The sequence below is a fragment of the Clupea harengus genome, chromosome 4 (assembly GCF_900700415.2).
Source record: "Clupea harengus chromosome 4, Ch_v2.0.2, whole genome shotgun sequence".
Taxonomy (NCBI): Eukaryota; Metazoa; Chordata; class Actinopteri; order Clupeiformes; family Clupeidae; genus Clupea; species Clupea harengus.
Window position 1 is genome coordinate 28,190,161 of NC_045155.1, and position 20,342 is coordinate 28,210,502.

Below are 20,342 nucleotides of genomic sequence, written 5' to 3' on the forward strand. Positions count from 1 at the left end.
TTCCAGACAGAGACTCGGCTTGACCACCACTTAAACCCTGTGCGGTCTGATAAAGCAATACTCTTACCCAAACCACCACCGGAAAGGCCATCGCTGAGACTCATCCAGACACGGCCGGCCAGAGAGGGATACTAAAAGCGGGATCATAAACAGTATGCACAGCCTGTCTCCCCACAAATCCATAGGAGGCTGGGGTGTAAACACTGGCGATCCAGTCTCCATATTAAACAATGCTGACTGCCTCGGCTTCTGTTCCCCAGGGTGCTAACTATCAATATTGTTGTCACCAAAATGTGTGGGGTTAATAAAGGGAATGACCTTAGGGGTAAACATTTGCCAGTCAACAGGCGAAGGATTGCGAGCTGCAAAACACACGTCGCGCCCCTGACATTCATGTCAGCTCTGATTGTTTTCTTTCTGTTTTTTTTCTCTTCTCTCTCTGACAAAATCCTGTGCTGCTCTATGATGTCGGCACCTCCGCAATCCCAGAGTTCCCTGTGCAGTAATACATTTCACTCACACAAATCCATCAAATGCGTTATGTCACATTTTTATGAGTCGCACGCAAGTAGACAAGCCCGTTAAACTGACACAAAATCCGCAAAGAACAATTACTTTAAATGCAATCTCCACAACCTAATATAAATTCCAGGACATTCCTGATATTTCATTATCCGCCCATTTTAGCTTGGAGGACAAAGCTTTCTACAGTCTCCTCAGACAGACACGGACTGTGAAAGTGAATTAATTTGGTTGCAATATGAGTTATATTATTATCAGCACGGAGGATGTATGATTAAGGAATAACCCCCGAGACCTGAACAAGGGGTTAGTTAAATTTCTGCCATCACATTAACTGTGAAGCCACCCTCAGTCCTGCTCCTGGGCACGATGTGTTGGGAGGGAATCCAAGGAGCTTCTCTTTTTGAAGGACCGCAGCCGCCTCCCCAGAGGAGGGTGAAAGAGGAGACTGAAATCTTAAATTCACACAAGGCCGTGTGATTTAGAAGAACTCGAGACTGAAATCTTAAATTCACACAAGGCTGTGTGATTTAGAACAACACATGACTGAAATCTTTAATTCACACAAGGCCGTGTGATTTAGAAGAACTCGAGACTGAAATCTTAAATTCACACAAGGCCGTGTGATTTAGAAGAACTCGAGACTGAAATCTTAAATTCACACAAGGCTGTGTGATTTAGAAGAACTCGAGACTGAAATCTTTAATTCACACAAGGCCGTGTGATTTAGAAGAACTCGAGACTGAAATCTTTAATTCACACAAGGCCGTGTGATTTAGAAGAACTCGAGACTGAAATCTTTAATTCACACAAGGCCGTGTGATTTAGAAGAACTCGAGACTGAAATCTTAAATTCACACAAGGCCGTGTGATTTAGAAGAACTCGAGACTGAAATCTTAAATTCACACAAGGCTGTGTGATTTAGAACAACACATGACTGAAATCTTTAATTCACACAAGGCCGTGTGATTTAGAAGAACGCGTGACTGAAATCTTAAATTTACACAAGGCCGTGTGATTTAGATGAACACTGCTAATGCATCTGCATTTCAGATACAGTTGACAGTTTAAAAAAGATGACATACAGCTGTGAACGATGTGAATTGTGGAGTATGGACCGTGACTATGGAAACGATGCATCATGGTAAACTATGATCATAATTCAGGAAACACATTATGGATGGCAAGGTCAGACCAATACATACACTACAGACAGATAAAGCGGCATGGACTGGTTCATCAGCCTGTACAGATGTTCATCTTTTAACATTACATTTAAATGACAATTAAAGGACCATTGATGGGATATAAGGTGCTGGTTTAAACAAAATCTTCTGGCTATTAACTCTCTACACAGTCACATAAGGATGCCATTCCTGGTTAGACTGAACCTCTTCCCCCCGGTTATCAGGACATCTGTCGCACAAACAGATGCCTTTGGTCGTGGGGTATTAACTCAATAGCATTGCTTGAGGCGAATTGAGGACTCGATAGCACATCACAGGCAGATTTACCGCGGCTAAGACGGATTACTGGGTGACACCGCAGAAAGCCGCTAATGCAATTAATGCAATTAATCTCAGATCAGACGAGTCGTGCAAACCTCCACCTAATGATCGCAGAGTCTGGCATCTCTCTCAGGGAGAGAGAGAGAGCCTCGGGGGAGTCACAGCGCAGCATCAGGACCGACTCACTTTGACATGATTAAGCCGACCGAGGAATGACTAAAGTACAGCTACAAATATGTGTGTTATGTCTTTGGTATTAAAGGCGCAGTCCTTGATTATAATCCGTTACACTTTTTCGGAGTGCATTCATAAAAACACTCTGGTGTTCATGCACAGCCCTAGGTCTGTCAATGGGACACAGAGCGACCGAGCCATAACCTATTCCAGCCAATCAACAACAAGGGGACCCTGTGCTCCAACTCGTCTTCAGTAGCACGTACAGGAGTGTATTTGATTGGCTGTTGAGCTCATCCTTTCACCCAGATCACTGGACCTCAACTTCAACCGGTATGAAATCAAGAGGCACTGAGCAAGCATACCCTTGAGCCTCTCTGTAGAAACACCTGTCTGAGTTAGAGTTTAGTGACAAACTCACACAAGGGAAGGGCATTACATGGCAAGAACAAACTTATCCCAATTTAATCATGTCATGCAGTGTCCAATCAGGCTGCTTTTTTTTCAAATCTAGAACAAAGCTGAGTGTAACAAAAAAAAAAGCTTTGGCCAACATCTTTGTCTCTGAAAGTGCTGCACCTCAGGAAGAGAGAGCGAGAGAATCTACAGGAGCCATTAAGGGACAAACATTAAATGTCATCCCCGTCGTCCATTATTCAAACTGCGCTGAAGGCAGAGCAACAGACACCGCAGCTCTCACAGCCGCCCCACTCCCAGCAGCACTCCCATGGTCCTTAGCTGCACACGGCACCAGGGGGACGAGAGAGTAAAGTGGTCTAAACACAGCAGGAACCTTTCGCTCTCTGGAAAGGGGGCTGGAGATCTACTTGGATGAGAGAAGAGGAGAGAGTGAGAGAGAGACAGAGACAGAGAGATACAGAGAGATACAGAGAGATAGAGAGAGAGAGAGAGACAGAGAGAGACAGAGGGAGATACAGAGAGAGATAGAGAGACAGAGAGAAAGACAGAGAGAGAGAGAGAGGGGTAGAGAGAGACAGAGCCAGAGACAGAGACGAACCCAGAGAGAGAGAGAGAGAGAGAGAGACAGAGAGAGAGAGAGAGAGAGAGAGAGAGAGAGAGAGAGAGAAAGACAGAGAGAGAGAGAGAGAGAGAGGAGAACGTATGGGGTGCATGGGTGAACTCTTTCCCTGGACTTAGCATATGCAGCCATTCTTTTTCCCCTCCTGTCTTGTTTTTGGTGTGTCCCCAAGAGGAACAGGTATCAAGCTGTCTCAACTAGATAACATCGTCTACAACCCCAATGGATTAGAAGGTGTGTGTGTGTGTGCTTGTGTCTGTTTGTGTCTATGAGAGAAAGAGAAAGAGAGAAAGAGAATATATGTTTGTGTGTGTCTGTGTGTGTGTGTGTGTGTGTGTGTGTGTCTCTGGGTATGTGAGTGTATGTGTGTGTGTGTATGTGTGTGTGTCTCTGAGGGAAAGAGCGAGAGAGGGAGAGAGAGATAGAATATGTGTGTGTATGAGTGTGTGTGTGTTTCTGTTTGTGTGTGTGTCTCTGAGAGAGAGAGATAGAATATGTGTGTGTGTGTGTGTGTGTGTGTGTGTGTGTTTACCTTGCCTCTATCCTGAGTGATTGTTACTAATGATTTCCTCCAAACCTCGGATGTCTCAAGGCCTTTGCCATATCTCAGTGTCCAACCAATCTCTCCCAGGCAGCACTTGAGGAGTACTGGCCCTTCTCTCCAAATCAATACGCCTCCGGGAGAAAACTCTCAACACCGTAAGTACCCAACCACAGCCCAGGGTTTGCACCAGAGGAACTTAGAAAGGTTGGGCGGATTATTGCGTCTCAGAATCAAATACAAAAATTCCATTTAAGTTAACGTGCATAATGTAGCATATAAGTGAAATCAATACCGCCTTAATAATGCTGGAGTCTTTTGCCCTTATTGATTTGGTATAGTATACATTAAACTATATTGAATACATTAAAACTGTATTAGATTATTAATAAATAATGGTAAATAATCTCAATTGTCTCGTATCCAGCAGATCCCACTAATCATTTCATGGCTTCTGGTCAGAGAATGGGGAATGAGATGATATTGTCACTGTAACAAAAGCAAATTTTCTGCTTGTGTTGTATATCGCTCAGGTTGTGTGTGTGTGTATGTGTGTGTGTGAATGTGAGCTTGCATGTGTGTGTGTGTGTGTGTGTGTGTGTGTGAATGTGAGTGTGTGCATGTCTAACTGTGAGAGTGACAGGCAGAAGTGTGTGTGTGTGTGTGAGTGTGTGTGCATGTCTAACTGTGAGAGTGACAGGCAGAAGTATGTGTGTATGTGTGTGTGTGTGTGTGTGTGTGTGTGTGTGTGTGTGTGTGGTTAGTGCTGCTCTGTGCTCTCCTACCTGTGGCTCTCCCTTAAGGCCTCCTTCCCCTTCCTCCAGGAGATCATCCCCCGGGGGGACATCCTCGGCCGGCACTCGATCAGCACGTCGCCTCCCTGCCGCGCCAGAGTCTGGCTCCGCACCGCGTTCGCCGAGAAATCTGGCGCTACCGCTGCACAGGGGAGAGACGCCCGGCACGGTTCAGACTCAGCAGAAAGAAAAAAATCTCAAATTGTGCAGAAGGAATGCCCTGCCAAAACACACTCAAGAGCTGCTCTTCATCATCAACACCAATCAAGGACATGCACGCTATACGACCGCACAACCCTACACACCGACGGGCACTGCAGGTGTGTGTGTGTGTTGTGGACTGCTTTTAATATGATTTATTCAGGTGTGTTTATGTGTGTCTATTTAGTGGTGTGTGTGTAAGTGTGTGTGTGTGTGTGTGTGTTTGTGCGTGTGTGTGTGTGTATGTGTGTGTGTGTGTGTGTGTGTGTGTGTGTGTGTGTGTGTGTGTGTGCGTGCACATGTGTGTGTGTATGTGTATGGGTATGTAAGTGTGTGTGTAAGTGTGTGTGCGTGCTGTGGAATGCCTTTAATAAGACATATTAATGCAAGAGGGAGCCTACAGGGTCTTCCCCCTAAGCCGCTCTCCTGTGGCCAAATCAAGCTGTCTCGTGGAAAATGCGAAGCGAGTGGATAGAGGAGGACAAGTGGAGTGAGAGAGAGTGAGACGTGTCTGTCCCCGGCGTCTCCCGGAGCCTTTAATGGCGGTGCGGTAGTGCCGGCGGCAGATCTCTCGTCACCAGGCTTCTCTCTGCTCCGCTCCGCTCTGCTCTGTATGCAAACCCAGGCATCCGAGGCTTCTTCAAAGACACGGCAGAGTCAAGCACAAACGACAGCAGTGGGGGGAGGGGGAGGGGGAGGGGGAGGAGGGGGGTGGGGGCACACTTATTAGTTTCTGCCACCGTGTGCAAAAAAACAGGGATGGAATGCCACCTCCTTTAATCTCCACCGTGACAACAGGTCTGATGATTAAAGTTCTGCGACAGTTACGCTGTCGCGGGAGGAAAAGTGCTAAAACTTCAGAAAAATAAAGCTCGAGAAATAATGTTTTCTTCTTTTCCGGAAATGAATTTACGACACAAGCGTACATAAAGTAATTACACAGTCAAAACAACTCATGGCATCTCAACAACAGCGCATCATTAAAATGATATGTAGGGACACAAGGAGCCTATTACGGCGAGGGTGTCGTTTCCCCCCAAAGTTATTTCATGTAGACAAGTCCCAGAGGAGGTAGAGAGAGTCCCCCATCCGTGAGGGGGGGAAATCAGAGAGCGTTTTTTCTCTTATTTGGTGTTGGCTGAACGACTCGCCTGTCTCGGCTACGGCTACATCCATGTCACAGGAAGTGTTGAGAAAAATCTAACTTTTCATGAAGTTCCTCTTACCGATGACCATGAGCTCGGAGTTGGTGTAAACCCGGCCGTGGCGGTTCTCTGCCACGCACTGGTACATCCCGGCGTCTGACGGTGTCAGGGATGAGATGGTCAGGGCGCCGTTGACAACCTGCACTTTGCTCTGTACAGAAAGGAGGGAGAAACACACAAAGACAGGTATGACAGGTCATCATTTAAAATGCATTGCTTCTCTGAAAAGAAGGATACTGCTCGTCCATGTGTTTGCTAGTGAGACTGTATTTATCATCCCTTCACCCACACCTCTGTAAACCCTCATAGCCTTCCTGCGAGGTCGGTGAAAGGGCAACTCCAACTGTATACAAAAAGTCTGACACAGCTGTGAGAGCCTTTGCTAAGAGAAATAACAGTTCTGAGGTACGAGAGACAAAAGAAAATCAACATTTGACTGAGCTTTTGTTGCAAAACAGCAGCGGTGATGGCAGTCTCAGATAACCATTCATAGAAAGTCCTTTTTAAACAAGACCGTACAGCTCATCTCCCTTGAGATGAAGAGTGCCTATGTACGATTCAGCCTTTACTCACACTAACATAACCCCCTTCGAGAGGCCTGTGTCAAAGGGTGCCACCATAAATGGATGCTTAAAACAACATTCATGTAATCGTGGCCAATCTTGTCTATTGTGATAGAGCACTGTCCCAGTCTCCAAATCCTGTCCACCGCCTCTACCACACACACACACACACACACACACACACACACACACACACACACACACACACACACACACACACACACACACACACACACACACACACACACACACACAAACACACACACACACCTGTTCTCACCATATGCCCATATTCTGTGTGCTTTGAGCGGTTTGTTTTTTGGGGTTTGTGGGGTTAATACCAAAAGAAGCACTACGTCACGCGTCACATCCACCCTCTCCTCGCTTTGAAGTGGAGGAGCTGGGTGTTTGATGTCATGAGAGTCGGCTCCTTTGGGAGAACGTTTGAAAGAGACTGTCATTTCATCTGAAAAGGGATTAAACCTGACAATGACATGTGAAGAGACAGGGCTGTGCCTGTATACCAGCGAGGCACGCGAGTGAACCATTCTTCAGCCGACCTGCTGAGTATGCCTACCGCTGTGCAAGAAAAGGCACATCGACAGCCTGAGGATTTCAGACACCCAGCTGATAGCTACCGGGTGATAAGGTAGTCCACGAACGTTCGTGAAGGCCTCACTCCTGAATGAAGCAGAGGCATTGTGGCCTTCACAGCGACAGCCTGAGGATTTCAGGCATCCAGTTGCTAACGGTGATAACCTATTGATAACCTATATCAATTACATAACCGTGTCATCACAGTTTTCTTCTTTTCAATTATTTGAAATAATCTAACAGTGTCATGTCACCAATATTGGTAGTTGTCATGGCAGCGCTCATCAAGTTTGATGCTACGACAGCGTATTAGCGCGTGACTCTAAATAACATGTACTGACAATGGGTCACATGACAGCATTATATCTAATGCTATAAACTGGTATGAGAAGGAATGTCATAACATGGCATATGTAATGACATGTATATGACACGCTTATATCAGTCTTATGGCGGCTTTAGTAAAGAGCAACTGAGTTGTGTGTGTGTGCTGCACTGCAGTGAATTGTGGGATGGCGGCTGGAGGGTTCCGCAGGGGAAACTCAAAGATCCCCTCCTGGCAGGAGGAGACAAATGGTGTAGATCAGCTTTATGGCTGTCATTAATTAGGCCTGACGTTCCCCTAAAATCAGCACTTTCTCACGGCGACCACAGAGACCCTGTTTGTGCACCTTATGCTGAGTCGCGGAGATCACCCGCCAGCGAGGTGAGCGCCTAGCGCCGGGTTTGAACGACGCTGGCAGCTGTTCTGCATGCCTCTGCGTTACATGGGGGGAGCACTTACAAAACAGGAGGGCCAGAACTAGACAACAGACATGACTAATCCATCTCAGTGACAGCCAGGCCCCGCCAGCAGAATCGCTCCTGTGTGTCAGGTCTCTCTTTGTGCTTGAATGATATGTTGTAGTAGCGGCGTGTCATATAAAGGTGGCTGCAATGTTTGACATCCAGTCCGCCCTCTGAGAGCAGAAGAAAAGGAGCCCTATCAGACATGCTTTCTTTAATGGGAAATAACAAATGACAGCCTCCTTTTTCCCTTCCTCCCTTTTTTTTAACATGCTTGACCTTTGGCGAGGAAATCGATTAAATTCTTTCTGGCAGAAGACGGTGACATTTTCAGAATGGTAACACCATAGCTCATTAATACACTACACCTTTGCCTCTGTCAGGTATATCCAAAAATACTTCAGCCCAGATGACTAGCTAACAATGAGGAAATATGAACAAAAGAAAAATACCGAACAAAGATGGCTCCATGGTCCAGAGGTTTTTGTGGGGTATTCAGGTATCGATTTCTTTGTTTCATGGTTGCTTTGTTCACGATTGATTGAACTGAACGATGAATTGATTTAGCCTGTATGAAAATCAATCATAACATATAGCTTTACCTCAAGGGAAGCGATACAGCAAAAAAAAAGATAACACTTCCAGTGTGACTTGAGATCAACCTCTCACAATAACGTCTTGTGATGTTCCAACTATGAATGCATAGTATCATCAAACAGGACCGTCTCTCACGTCAGAAGAACACTGAGACATGGGGATTTGGCATTTCTGCTCTGGTTTCATTCAAATCCCCCACCACCGGACGACACATTATGGCATCGGCCCGAGATAGGGGCATCTCTGAAGCAGAGTAAAGCCAGTCAGCTGCGTCAGCAGGGGAGTCTGGAACATTCTAATAAAAGAATGCGTCCATCAACAATGTAAGACTCTAAAATTCCACGGACCAAGATGTTCTTTAGAACGTTCATTCTAGCACATTCTAAACACACTGGTTTGGCGGTAACTTCTGAAGGGTTAATCAACAGTGTGGCATGACACCCAAAACCTCCACTCTTTAGGTCTTTAGAGACTTCAGAGGAGGGCTGTCAGTATAAGCAGGGGTTCAAACTGGGATCTGTGAGGAGAGGGAGCCTTTGTCCAGTGAGGTCGTGGACTAACAGACTAGACTGCAGACGGTTGAAATAGGGACTATTTCTTCAGTAGGAAGTAGTTCCAATGAGTACACACTGTGTTCTGTGGATGTGTATTGTCCAGAGTAACAAGAAAGAGATGCTGCTCTTGATTTTTCTAAATGTATTTTTTTTTAAACTAAAATCTATCTATCTATATATATATATATATATTCCCTTCAGCTCCACTGTATTGGTGGAATTTCAGTCAGAGGTCTCAAATATTAAATCTATTGTTCTAAATATCCAGATACCTCTGGAGAGAAGCCAGAGCATTCTCATTTTTGTTTTACCTTATTCATGTACTTTGTGTACCTTGTGCTATTTTGGATAAAGCAACATTTCAAATGAAATTGAATAAATAAAAGCTCTCCCCAAACCACTCCTTTCTATTTTTTCATTATTATTATTATTTGCATTTAATTCATGGTTCAGGAACTGTGTTTTTCATTATTAGGCTGACGTATCTGTGGCCTCATTTCTTTATTTACTTAAGTGATTAGATAAGCTTCGTACTTGCAGTAATGCTGCATTTAAGTAGCAAAACTGAAAAGTCCCGGTAATAATCCACTTGGTATGCCAGAAAAAAAACATAGAAAAAACACAGGAAACTATATTTGGACTTTTGCTGCAAATAAAAAAGCACGGACAGCTCTGACGGTGCTGATTCATACTGATCACGACTGCTTTGATCCCGACGTTTCCACTGCAGAAACAGCAGCTCTGTGAGGCAGCAGCTCATCTGTGTGCAGTGCAGAAACACATTTAGGTTAATAAGGCTTCATAAGAGCACACTGACACAACACTACCGGTCCCATTTTCATGAAACTTGGTGGAAAGGTGCGGCTTGTGCCAGGGAAGAACCCATAACATTTTGGAGCCCAGCTGATTCACCGGGTACACCCCACTAATTTAGTTCCATTTCACTGCTGCGAGATATGGCATTTGGCCTTGGCGAGTGCCCATCTAGTTAATGAAGTGACCGCTACCGTGACACCTGCGTAAACAGCCAGCTCTCTCGGTTTGGAGACTGACTGCTGCTGTGTGATGCTACAGCTGTTTAATGAAGCCAAAGAAAAGGAGCCGCCATTCTACATTCTTTGTTTGGTCAGTACGAGTTGTTTATGAGTTGGCAATGGAGTGACCCTGAAGGAGACGCAGCGGAAGGAGACGCAGCGGAAGGAGACGCAGCGGAAGGAGACGCAGCTGAAGGAGGCGCAGCTGAAGGAGACGCAGCTGAAGGAGACGCAGCGGAAGGAGGCGCAGCGGAAGGAGGCGCAGCTGAAGGAGGCGCAGCTGAAGGAGACGCAGCGGAAGGAGGCGCAGCTGAAGGAGGCGCAGCTGAAGGAGACGCAGCGGAAGGAGGCGCAGCTGAAGGAGACGCAGCTGAAGGAGACGCAGCGGAAGGAGGCGCAGCGGAAGGAGGCGCAGCTGAAGGAGACGCAGCGGAAGGAGACGCAGCTGGGCTCCTGCAGGGAGTGATCTGGATGCCAGGAAGCGGAGGTCAGTTCCGACGGGCTCCAGCCCTACTGTAACCCCTGAGTTTAAGTGCTTATTAGAGGAACTGCTTTGAGACACTGTAATTGTTACTGTCTATGGACATGCTTTGGCCTGAGGACAAAAACAGTTAAACTTACCGCACTGAATCTTTTTCCCCTTAAGTTCATGAGCTGAATGCAAAATCCGATTTTAAAATCGCATAAACACTCACACCTGTCACAGCTCAGTAACTCAATAAGATCTATAAATGTAGGTGGTATATTCAACGTCTGGAGCACAATATATCTACAGCACATTTCAAAAATAGTTTGTTCTCAGCAGTGTCCTCAACTTCAAAGCTGATCCCATATATTCATCATTGTCAAGTTCACTCACAAAGAATTTTTAGTTTGCTCCTATCTGCCTGCAGTTGCAAACCACCTCCATAATGGCTTTGACTTCCACCTCTAAAGTATGCAGGTCCTGCACATCCCTCCAATTACACCACAGAAGGCTCCATTACCAGGCAGGCCAGTGCAGGAAAGTTGCTCTTTCAACTGCTGGATTAGTGTTAATACTGGGAGCAAAAAGGGAGCTTTGGAGCGAGATTACTGCAGGGATTTCTGTTTTAAGAACAGCATTAAATCGCCTCGCCTGGCTTCATCTGTAAAACTGTAACAGAATGAAGGCTTCAGCCTACTACCACAACCAGTCTGTCTGACTGCCAATGATAAATATATCAATTATTATGAACTTGCAATGTTGCATTACAACACAGGTATCATTATTATTATTATTATTTGTATTATTATTAATATTATTATTAGTAGTAGTAGTAGTAGTTGTAGTAATTATTAGTACAGTATGTGTATTATGGCTTGGCCACGGTGGCTCAGGTGCTTGCACTGCCGCGTCACAGCAAGAAGGTCATGTGTTCGATTCCCGCATGGGGCGCTGTTGGCTCTGGGGGGCAGGTCCTCCCCAGACCTTCAGTGCTCAGGTGGGTGAGATCTCCCGGGCCTTTCTGTGTGGAGTTTGTATGTTCTCCCCGTGTTCACAAGGGGTTTCCTCCAATAAGAACCCCAACAGAAAAAAATTGAAAAACAGAACATTCTCCTGTCCGTCCGTGACCGAGACGGGCGGTTCACTTGGTCCCCGGGCGCTGAGAAGCCTGGGGGGTCCTGGAGGAAGGACAGTCCGGGATGGGTGAAGTGCAGAGCGTACATTTCGTGTGTGCGTGTGCGTGTGCGTGTGTGTGTCCTGTGTCGCCTCCATAAAATACACGTGTGTGTTGCAGTGTGCCGCTTGTGGCAATAAAGAACTGACTGAAGTCAGCCTTGTTTGTTTGTTTGATTATTATCATTATTATTATCATTAGTAGTAGTAGTAGTAGTAGTAGTGGTAGTGGCAGTAGTAGTAGTAATAGTAGCAGTAGTAGTAGTAGTAGCAGTAGTAGCAGCAGTAGAAGTAGTGGTATTAATAGTAGCATTAGTAGTAGTAGTAGTTGTAGTTGTAGTAATAGTAGCAGTAGCAGTAGTGAAGGCAGCAGTAGTAGTAGTAGTAGTAGTAGTAGTAGTAGTAGTAGTGGCAGTAGTAGTAGTAGTAGTAGTAGTAGTAGTAGTAGTAGTAGTGGCAGTAGTAGTAGTAGTAGCAGTAGTAGTAGTAGTAGTAATAGTATCAGTAGTAGTAGTAGCAGCAGTAGTAGTAGTAACAGTACCAGTAGCAGTAGCAGCAGTAGTAGTAGTAGTAGTAGTAGTAGCAGTAGCAGTAGCAGTAGCAGTAGTGGTAGCAGTAGCAGTAGCAGTAGTAGTAGTAGTAGTTTACAACACTGTTTGTACAGAACTTTAATAATACAGTAACAGAGAGCTGTATGTATAATTGGCATGTGTGCTCTTAGAAATCAACCTCGTGACCTCGTTAGTGTTCGAACCTTCCTCTACTGGTTCAGCTACAGGAACATTAGCATGGCTGTGGCACACTGGAATGCAAACTGAAATTAACATTATTGAAATGAACAATGAGAGCAAGCATTGAATAACTGGTTTACCAGTCTTACAAAAATGTGCTTTGCATTTAATCATGAGAAATTCATGCCTGATTTAAGTATCTATACGTAGTATCCATATTACTACATGCTCTGTCCATAAATAAATTATTATGTAGTTATTATATTATTATATAACATAGCATAAATAATTGAAGTTAAAACAGCATATACTGTATATACATATTTTTTCTTCTGTGGTTGTGCTACCCTGTAGCTCAAGCTGTGGCCATGTTAACAACATCTGGGGCAGGGTTTCATTTACCAGGGAGAACACATACAGATAAAACACCTGTCTTATGTGTTTGTGTGAGTTGCTTTGGATATGCTTTGGCTATGAATAAATATGAATAAGGATGAACTTTGGGGTTTCAAGAAAATGTCAGTTGAGTTACAGGACTACTCATCCCTTGTTGAGCAAATCAATTACTAATGAATCAACTCTGGTCAGAACAGGTGTGTAGAATAACTAAACCCAACATCAGCACAGCCCTGTATCTGTTATTTGCCCTGTATCTGTTATTTGCCCTTCTTCCATTGCTTTTCCTACATCCAGCCACATGGATAAATACAAATGAGGATTAACATGAAGACTTTGGGCCTGCAAGGATTAGAGTACATCAGTGGAATTACCAGACCACCAATTCCTATCGAATGCAGTAAATGTTACTGAATCAGCAATGGTCAGGGGTGTGTTTCCCCAGAGTGTCATTGTACAACTACCGTCGTTAAATAAGAGAGACTATCGTTTAGAACACTCTCTCTCCATGGTTACCACAGTGGTTGCCAAACGACGCTTTCGGGAAGTGCAGTCCAGAAAGATATGTAGAGGAACTGATCCCAAGAACATTTCCCATCTATCTCTCTCCTACCTCCAACGGTTCCAGTGGTTCCCCGTTCTTCAGCCACCTGTAGGAGGCCTTGGGCTTGGCGTTGGCCTTGCACTCCCACACCACAGACTCGTCGATGGGCCTCTGCAGGTCCTGAGGCTTCTCTGTCAGGTGTGGCGGCGCTGAAAGTTAACGATACAAGAAGGAAAAGATTTTTAAAAAAACCTGAAAGCAAAATGAAATCCTCACCTTCATGCTGGGCTCCTCGCTTAGTGAGAAGCAAATCAATAAATTGTTTTGATAAATCAGTGAGCCAACCAACCATTGAATGAGCCTATTAATGAATAAAGCAAGCCATTAATCAATCGTCCCCTCATTAGAATCTCTAAGAGCAGCGGTTACAATGTATGCATTATTCAATAGAGATTTGTATTTACAGTTAAACGGGGAACAACTTCAGCTTCATCCCTGCCTGAACCATGAAGCTCTCTTAGCAACCATACGTCCACATCTGACTTCTTCTCTTAGCAACCATACGTCCACATCTGACTTCTTAATACCATTAACAGCTGTCTGTCTGTTTTCAAGCTGCCCGTAATACGCAGCTAAAACCATACAGTGATGCAACATCAGATTTTCTGACCTTCATGCTGAAAACTCCTAACAGTAGTGACGATGGACATGGATTAGGAACACTTTGTTCTATTTATTATTATTATTTTTTTTTTTTTTTAAGGTTTAGAGACGGGGCTGCAAGGTGGTTTCTTCAAGCAGATTGCTTTCAGGCGCAGCGAGATGGTACCTGAGTGGAATCTCTGTAAGTGATGTAGTGTTTCTCACAGTCCTCTGTATCAGGTCTGTTGTAATGCAGCTGAGTGGAATCCTGATACCATCTGCCAGGAATGGATAACAAAGTCCAACCCTCCCTTCAAAAAACACTCTAGTGTTCTAGAACACAGTGATTCCGTGATCACAGTGGCAAAGAGACACTTCATATCTACAATATAAGAGCATACTTTAAATCTATAGTTCACACGAATCCCTCAAAACTGTTTTGTGTGGTCAAATCCCCAAATACATTTTAAATTGATGACATTAGGTCATGATAAAGGGTGTTTCATCGTATCACATTAACATTCACAAATAGTCTGACAAGACAAGTGGCTCTGATAAAAAGGGATTGGCTGCAGACCCAACTTTGGTGGGGGATAAAGAGCAGATCTGAAAGAAAAGCATCCATATAGTTTTAGCACCAGCTGGCTGCCGTCTGATAAACAACCCACTGCCGTATTGATTCTTCTATTCCACTATGCCGCTGATGGATATCCCGCGAGCACCAGTCTATGGCAAACTACAGATTTTTATCACCTGACACTGGGCCGGAGAAAAAAGAAACACGCTACAAGCCGCTGGGGAAAACAAGTCGCTCATAATCATGTATGTCTCGGCACAAAAACAGAGAGCCGAATGCTGTCAGCAGACATGTGTCTTTTATATGGCCAGCCCTTGTATACCTAACCACTAGATTTATGAGCGCGAGCTGCACTCTTCCCAGCAAGTATTTATCGCTTGTAATTTCTTTTAAACTTTTTGCATATCTATTGCGAACTATTTCAGTAAATGGGACAGTTGTCCTCGGGTTAAACTGGGGCCAGCGTAAATATATCACCTGCACCTGAGGTGGGGTGGGGTGGGGGGAGATGGGGGGGATTATCATTCTGTGAAAATAGGAAACCTGTGGTTCCCCACTGGCGCTGTCAAGAGGATGCGGAGGATGAACTATTTAGTCTACCCTCATTTACATTCCCATCGCACACGCATGGCACATACATCTATTTATACGGAATAAGGTTAGCTATGAATAGTCTGATACATGAGCTGAAACCTTTCCAGGATGATTCAATTAGCACAGATGCAAAACTGAAGTACAGCGACATCATTTTAATAATGTAACACCGACTCGGATATGTCTAGGAATGTACACAAACAAAATTACTTTTGAACACAAAACAGCCCCATTCTATCAGAAGGAAATGAACAATTTTGTATTGAAGTGATAGGTCATTCTGAGTGCGATGGTTCACATCAATTAGGTATAAAAGAAACGGTTCGCAATCACAAACCATCTGGCAGAAATGGATAGATTGAGACATACTTTTAACGACTGTATGTACATGTCAGAGAATATTAAACTAGCCTGGTCCCACACTTGGCCTAATTTTAAACCAGGTTCTTATAATGTGATAAAGACATATTCAGACACATTCCTCGAGTTCAAGTTAGAATCCTTCTCAAGCTTGACATACACAGAATCATCAAACAGCTTCTGGTTGGCTGAAGTTGCATATGTGGCAGTCGTCATTCCACGTCTCAGCGATACTATCTGCATAAACACACACTTCATCTCTCTTCATGAATAAATGCCATGTAATCTTAACCACGAAAAGCCTCACTGTGTGTTCGACCAAGTTATGTTATCGTCTTTATTACAACTCCACAGCATTTAAACATGCATGAAATCGACTTCATAAACTTTATATAAGTGTGCCAAAGTAAACACACTAGATGTAAACACTCATTTAAAATGTCGGCCCCCTCTGGCCTCAGTGGAATTGATAGGTTTACTCCACTCTCCTCGCGCCCCCACAGATCAATGGGCACCATGGAGAGAGCCTAGAAATCAAAGCGCTACGGGCAACTGGCACGCTCCTTTGGCTTAAAGCGTGACAACTGCTTGTGGGACAGTTAGTGAACCGAAACACAGAAGAGTTCAAAGACTGCATCTTCCCAGGACCACATGGGATAGTTTCGGGATCAGTTTAGGCTGCATCTAACCACAAAATTAGGAGGTGGTTTCATATAGTTTTGATAAAATGCTGAGCTCTCAAGTACTTAAGTACCCAACATGTATTCATAGATTTAATAATTAGCTTTTTCTCAAAAGTAGGCTATAAATGCAAGGTAGCGCTGTTTCTGCCTGCTATCCTACAGTAACATGAAGAGTTGCTGTACCGACTTACCAAAGTAAGTGAGTTTCCCCTTCACTGCATTTTTGCCGCGGGCGTTTTCGGCGACGCACTCGTAGATGCCGGCGTCTTCCTGCTGGAAGTAGGGGATGTCGAGCACACCGCTGGCCTTGTTCAAGTCCACCTTCCTGGGGAACAGGGCTCCCTCCCCCCTCCTCCAGCTGATGGTGGGGACGGGGCTGGGGGTGGGAGCAGGACAAAGAGGCATGACTCAGAAGAAGATGAAATATTATTCAGAGCCTCCGCAGATTTATTAATGCTTGAATGAGTACTCTCTCTCTGTGTGTGTGCGTGTGTGTGCGTGTGTGTGTGTGTGTGTGTGTGTGTGTGTATGAAAGAGAGAGAAAGAGAGAGAGAGAGAGAGAGAGAGAGAGAGTGGGAGTGTGTCTCAGTGGTGGCCATGTGAGTGTGTATGTGTGTGTGTGTAATGTGTGATGTGTGATGTGTGTGTGTGTGTGTGTGTGTGTGTGTCTCAGCAGTGATCATATTCTCAGTAAATGCTTGTCTCAGACTTACTTTCCCAGTGCAAAGCACTCCAGTTTCACCGTTTGTCCCTTGGCCACAGAGATGACTTCAGGAAACTGCACTTCTATCTTAGGCTCATATTCACCCATAATACCTGGAAATAGAAATACATGCTTTCAACGTGATCATTTCAATCTTCCTGAAGTGCTGGTTTAAAATAGAATAACTTGCTGTCAACCTTTAAATCAGTTTCTTAAATCAATATCTTAAATCAACATCTTAAGTCACCATCGAAGTTAAATCTCATAATTTGGCTGTTTTTTCTTAAGTGATTTATAGCACACAGAAGGAATACTGTACATTCCATCAATGTCAGTGTCTACTTGGAAAGATACCCAAGACATTTATGCAGAAAGTGCTGCTGATTGGCTGAACCCTATATTATAGGCTGTATACTATACTAATTATAGGCTTCCTGATTGGCTTCCAGGCCAATTTTTGATTATCTGTCATTGGTATATTTTCATCTAAATTCCCGATTGAAAAAAACCTTGTAAAAAGCATTACGTGTAGCCTACTATCCCCACGCATTTCTTCTCTCAGAAACGGCTAACAGTCTTTCTACAAAACTCCCTTGTTGGCCGAGACAGACAACGTCTGCAGCTAGACACGAGGATGGAAGATAAACGTGTCCAGTAACAGGGTTGTTGTGCTCAGACAATGCCGTTAACTACATGGCACTAGGCTAATTGGACATTTAGAATCAGGACTTGTAATAAGGACTAATTGGTGAATTTATTTGTGCTATCAGTTGAAATGGTTTTACACTGCACATTTAAACAATAGTAATGTAGATGTATTCTTTCAAATGAAACACTCAAAGAAATGTAACCTAAAGCACAGCCCTTCGAAATTACAGTCATCATTTAAGCAAACCGTTCACAAAATGTAACTTCAACTCGCTCGCAGTAGCATTGTATGTTGGAACCTTGCGGCAAAGATGAAGATACCTGTACGCCGCTTTGATGTGTCTTTATTTGCTCTCATCAGCATGAAAGCTGAGTCACTGATATTGATACTTTTGTATGATCTGTCCATTTTTCACATCGATGGCTCAGGAGCTAATGGGCTCCTAGAAAGGAGCGGACGCACATGCTAGTTTTAAGGTTTGATATTTCAGACTTTATGATGAAAATGCAGCCTGTATCAATTCACTTTATTTCTTACGCAATGATTGCCATCGTTTGTCTGATAACAGACTGCTTTCTGAATAGAGCTAGGCATCTGTTGAATAGCCATAATAGGATTACCATAAAATAACGTCAATATAAGCCCCCTTTTAGTAGGCCCGGTCTCTGTGTTGTACAGCATCTCATAAACTCTAAACCAGTAATGCATCTGTACAATGTGAAGAACCACGGTCTATTCAGGAGGGGAGAGAGACAGGTGAGAGGGGAAGGACAATAACAGAACAGAACAGAAGTGAGGAGATGATCAGAAACCATTCACCCCACCCAGCCAAGTCATTTCAACATGGCTCAACTGGAACTCTCAACAAGCCCCCCGCCCCCAAAACAAACAAACAAACAAATAAATAAATAAATATGTGGAGCACCACTGTTAGGAGAAACAGGAACAGGAAATATAGTTCAAAGGGAAGGAGGAGGTTCTAAAATTATCTCCTGCCCCCCACCCTTCTTACTCTCAACCCAGAGTTTCCGCTAGGATCTTTCTTGCTGGTTCAGTGTCCGTAAATAATGTATTTTACCGGACAAATCTGAAACGTACTGTTCACGTTTCAGTAACAGTCTATGTCACAAACACAAATCTAACATACACCTAGGTTGATGAAAGAATGTCAACTAGTTTGACTATTTTACTTTTGATTAAGCAAAGCGAACAGTAACGATTAAGCAAAACCTCAACATTGCCCGCTAAAATGTAAGCTATTATGAAACATCTGTAACCGGTAGCACCCATTGTGTTATGGTTATGCAAATTAAAGACTGACACTCTCCTAATCAAGGAAGAACTTGTGAACAGCTGTGAGATCAAATTGTAAGGTTGTCAGGGCAACTTTTACAGGAAAAACCTAATGAATTTGAAACAAATGTGAATTTATGCAAATAAATATATACCCAATACGAATTGGGGGTTAATCCACTCCCTACCAGTGAATTGATTTCTTATTCAAATTCGAATTTTATATGAATTTCAAGCGTTTGAACTCTTGACATTTTTGAAAATTGTAAACTCAGCCACTCTCTCCTCCTCTAGACGACTTTCCTGCGCTGTTGTCTGCAGAGTGAAACTCCACTCTGATTCCTCACCTTAAGCGCGTGACCCTAGGCATGTCGTCTGCAGAGTGAAACTCCTCTCTGCTTCCCCACCTTAAGCGTGTGACCCCAGGCATGTCTCACCATCGCTGCGCAGCACCAGTGGTGTGGGGGGCCCCTGGACGCTGCTCTTCGTCACCGTGTTGGTCACCACGCACGTGTAGTTGCCCACGTCGGAGAGCTCCACCTTGGCTATGTACAGGTTGCCCGTCTTCTGGGACACGAAGCGCCGGGTGTCCTGCTTCACAAACGACGGGTACGCATTGAATATCCAGGAAAAGGTCAAGTCTGTGGGAGCGGAGAGAGAGAGAGAGAGAGAGAGAGAGAGAGAGAGAGAGAGAGAGAAAGAAAGAGAGAGAGAGAGATAAAGAGAGAGAGAGAGAGAGGGACAAAACAAAGAGATGAAAATCAGGGGCTGCAGAGAAGGGCTCTGTGGGACTGTGCTAAAAGGCTTCGGTCCCACACAGCAGCGGACAGCATGGAGTCTCTTGAAGCTGCACAGCTTTTCAAAAGACCACTGTACATGATTTTCACCTGATAATGCTTATTAAAAGACCACTGCACATGATTTCAACAGATACTGCTTATTAAAAGGTCACAAATATGCATTGTTTAATGTAAACACATTTTGAACCCCGGTTTTGAACCACCCCAAATATGGATGCCCTTGGAAACGAAAGAACTGAATGCAATTTGGAAGCATAGCATCTGTCTTTAATTTAATACAATTCTGATCATCCTTTGAAATTCCCTGATACGCATTCAGTAGTAATTAAAAGAGCAGGAGCCCATGCTGGAACCAGCGCTCTATTCTCCGTGGACTCTGGATGAGCCCCCCCCCCCACAACACTCTCTGCTTCAGTCCCCCCCCCCCCCCCCCCCCCCCCACAACACTCTCTGCTTCAGCCCCCCCCCCCCCCCCACAACACTCTCTGCTTCAGTCCCCGCCCCCCCCCCACAACACTCTCTGCTTCAGTCCCCCCCCCCCCCCCACAACACTCTCTGCTTCAGTCCCCCCCCACACAACACTCTCTGCTTCAGTCCCCCCCCCCCCCACAACACTCT

General features: G+C 44.5%; 1 protein-coding gene across 2 annotated transcripts in view; it reads right to left on the reverse strand.

The window, feature by feature from the left end:
* Positions 1-20,342, reverse strand: part of cntn3a.1 (contactin 3a, tandem duplicate 1) — a 78,396-nt gene that overhangs the window by 17,194 nt on the left and 40,860 nt on the right. For both annotated transcript variants that reach the window (XM_012827379.3, XM_042707695.1), the window contains 6 exons: positions 19,362-19,565; positions 16,993-17,095; positions 16,471-16,655; positions 13,493-13,632; positions 6,007-6,136; positions 4,571-4,721 (listed from right to left, as the gene is read on the reverse strand). In XM_012827379.3, coding sequence (XP_012682833.2) covers positions 4,571-4,721; positions 6,007-6,136; positions 13,493-13,632; positions 16,471-16,655; positions 16,993-17,095; positions 19,362-19,565 — 913 coding nt within the window. The remainder of the gene's footprint in view (positions 1-4,570; positions 4,722-6,006; positions 6,137-13,492; positions 13,633-16,470; positions 16,656-16,992; positions 17,096-19,361; positions 19,566-20,342) is intronic.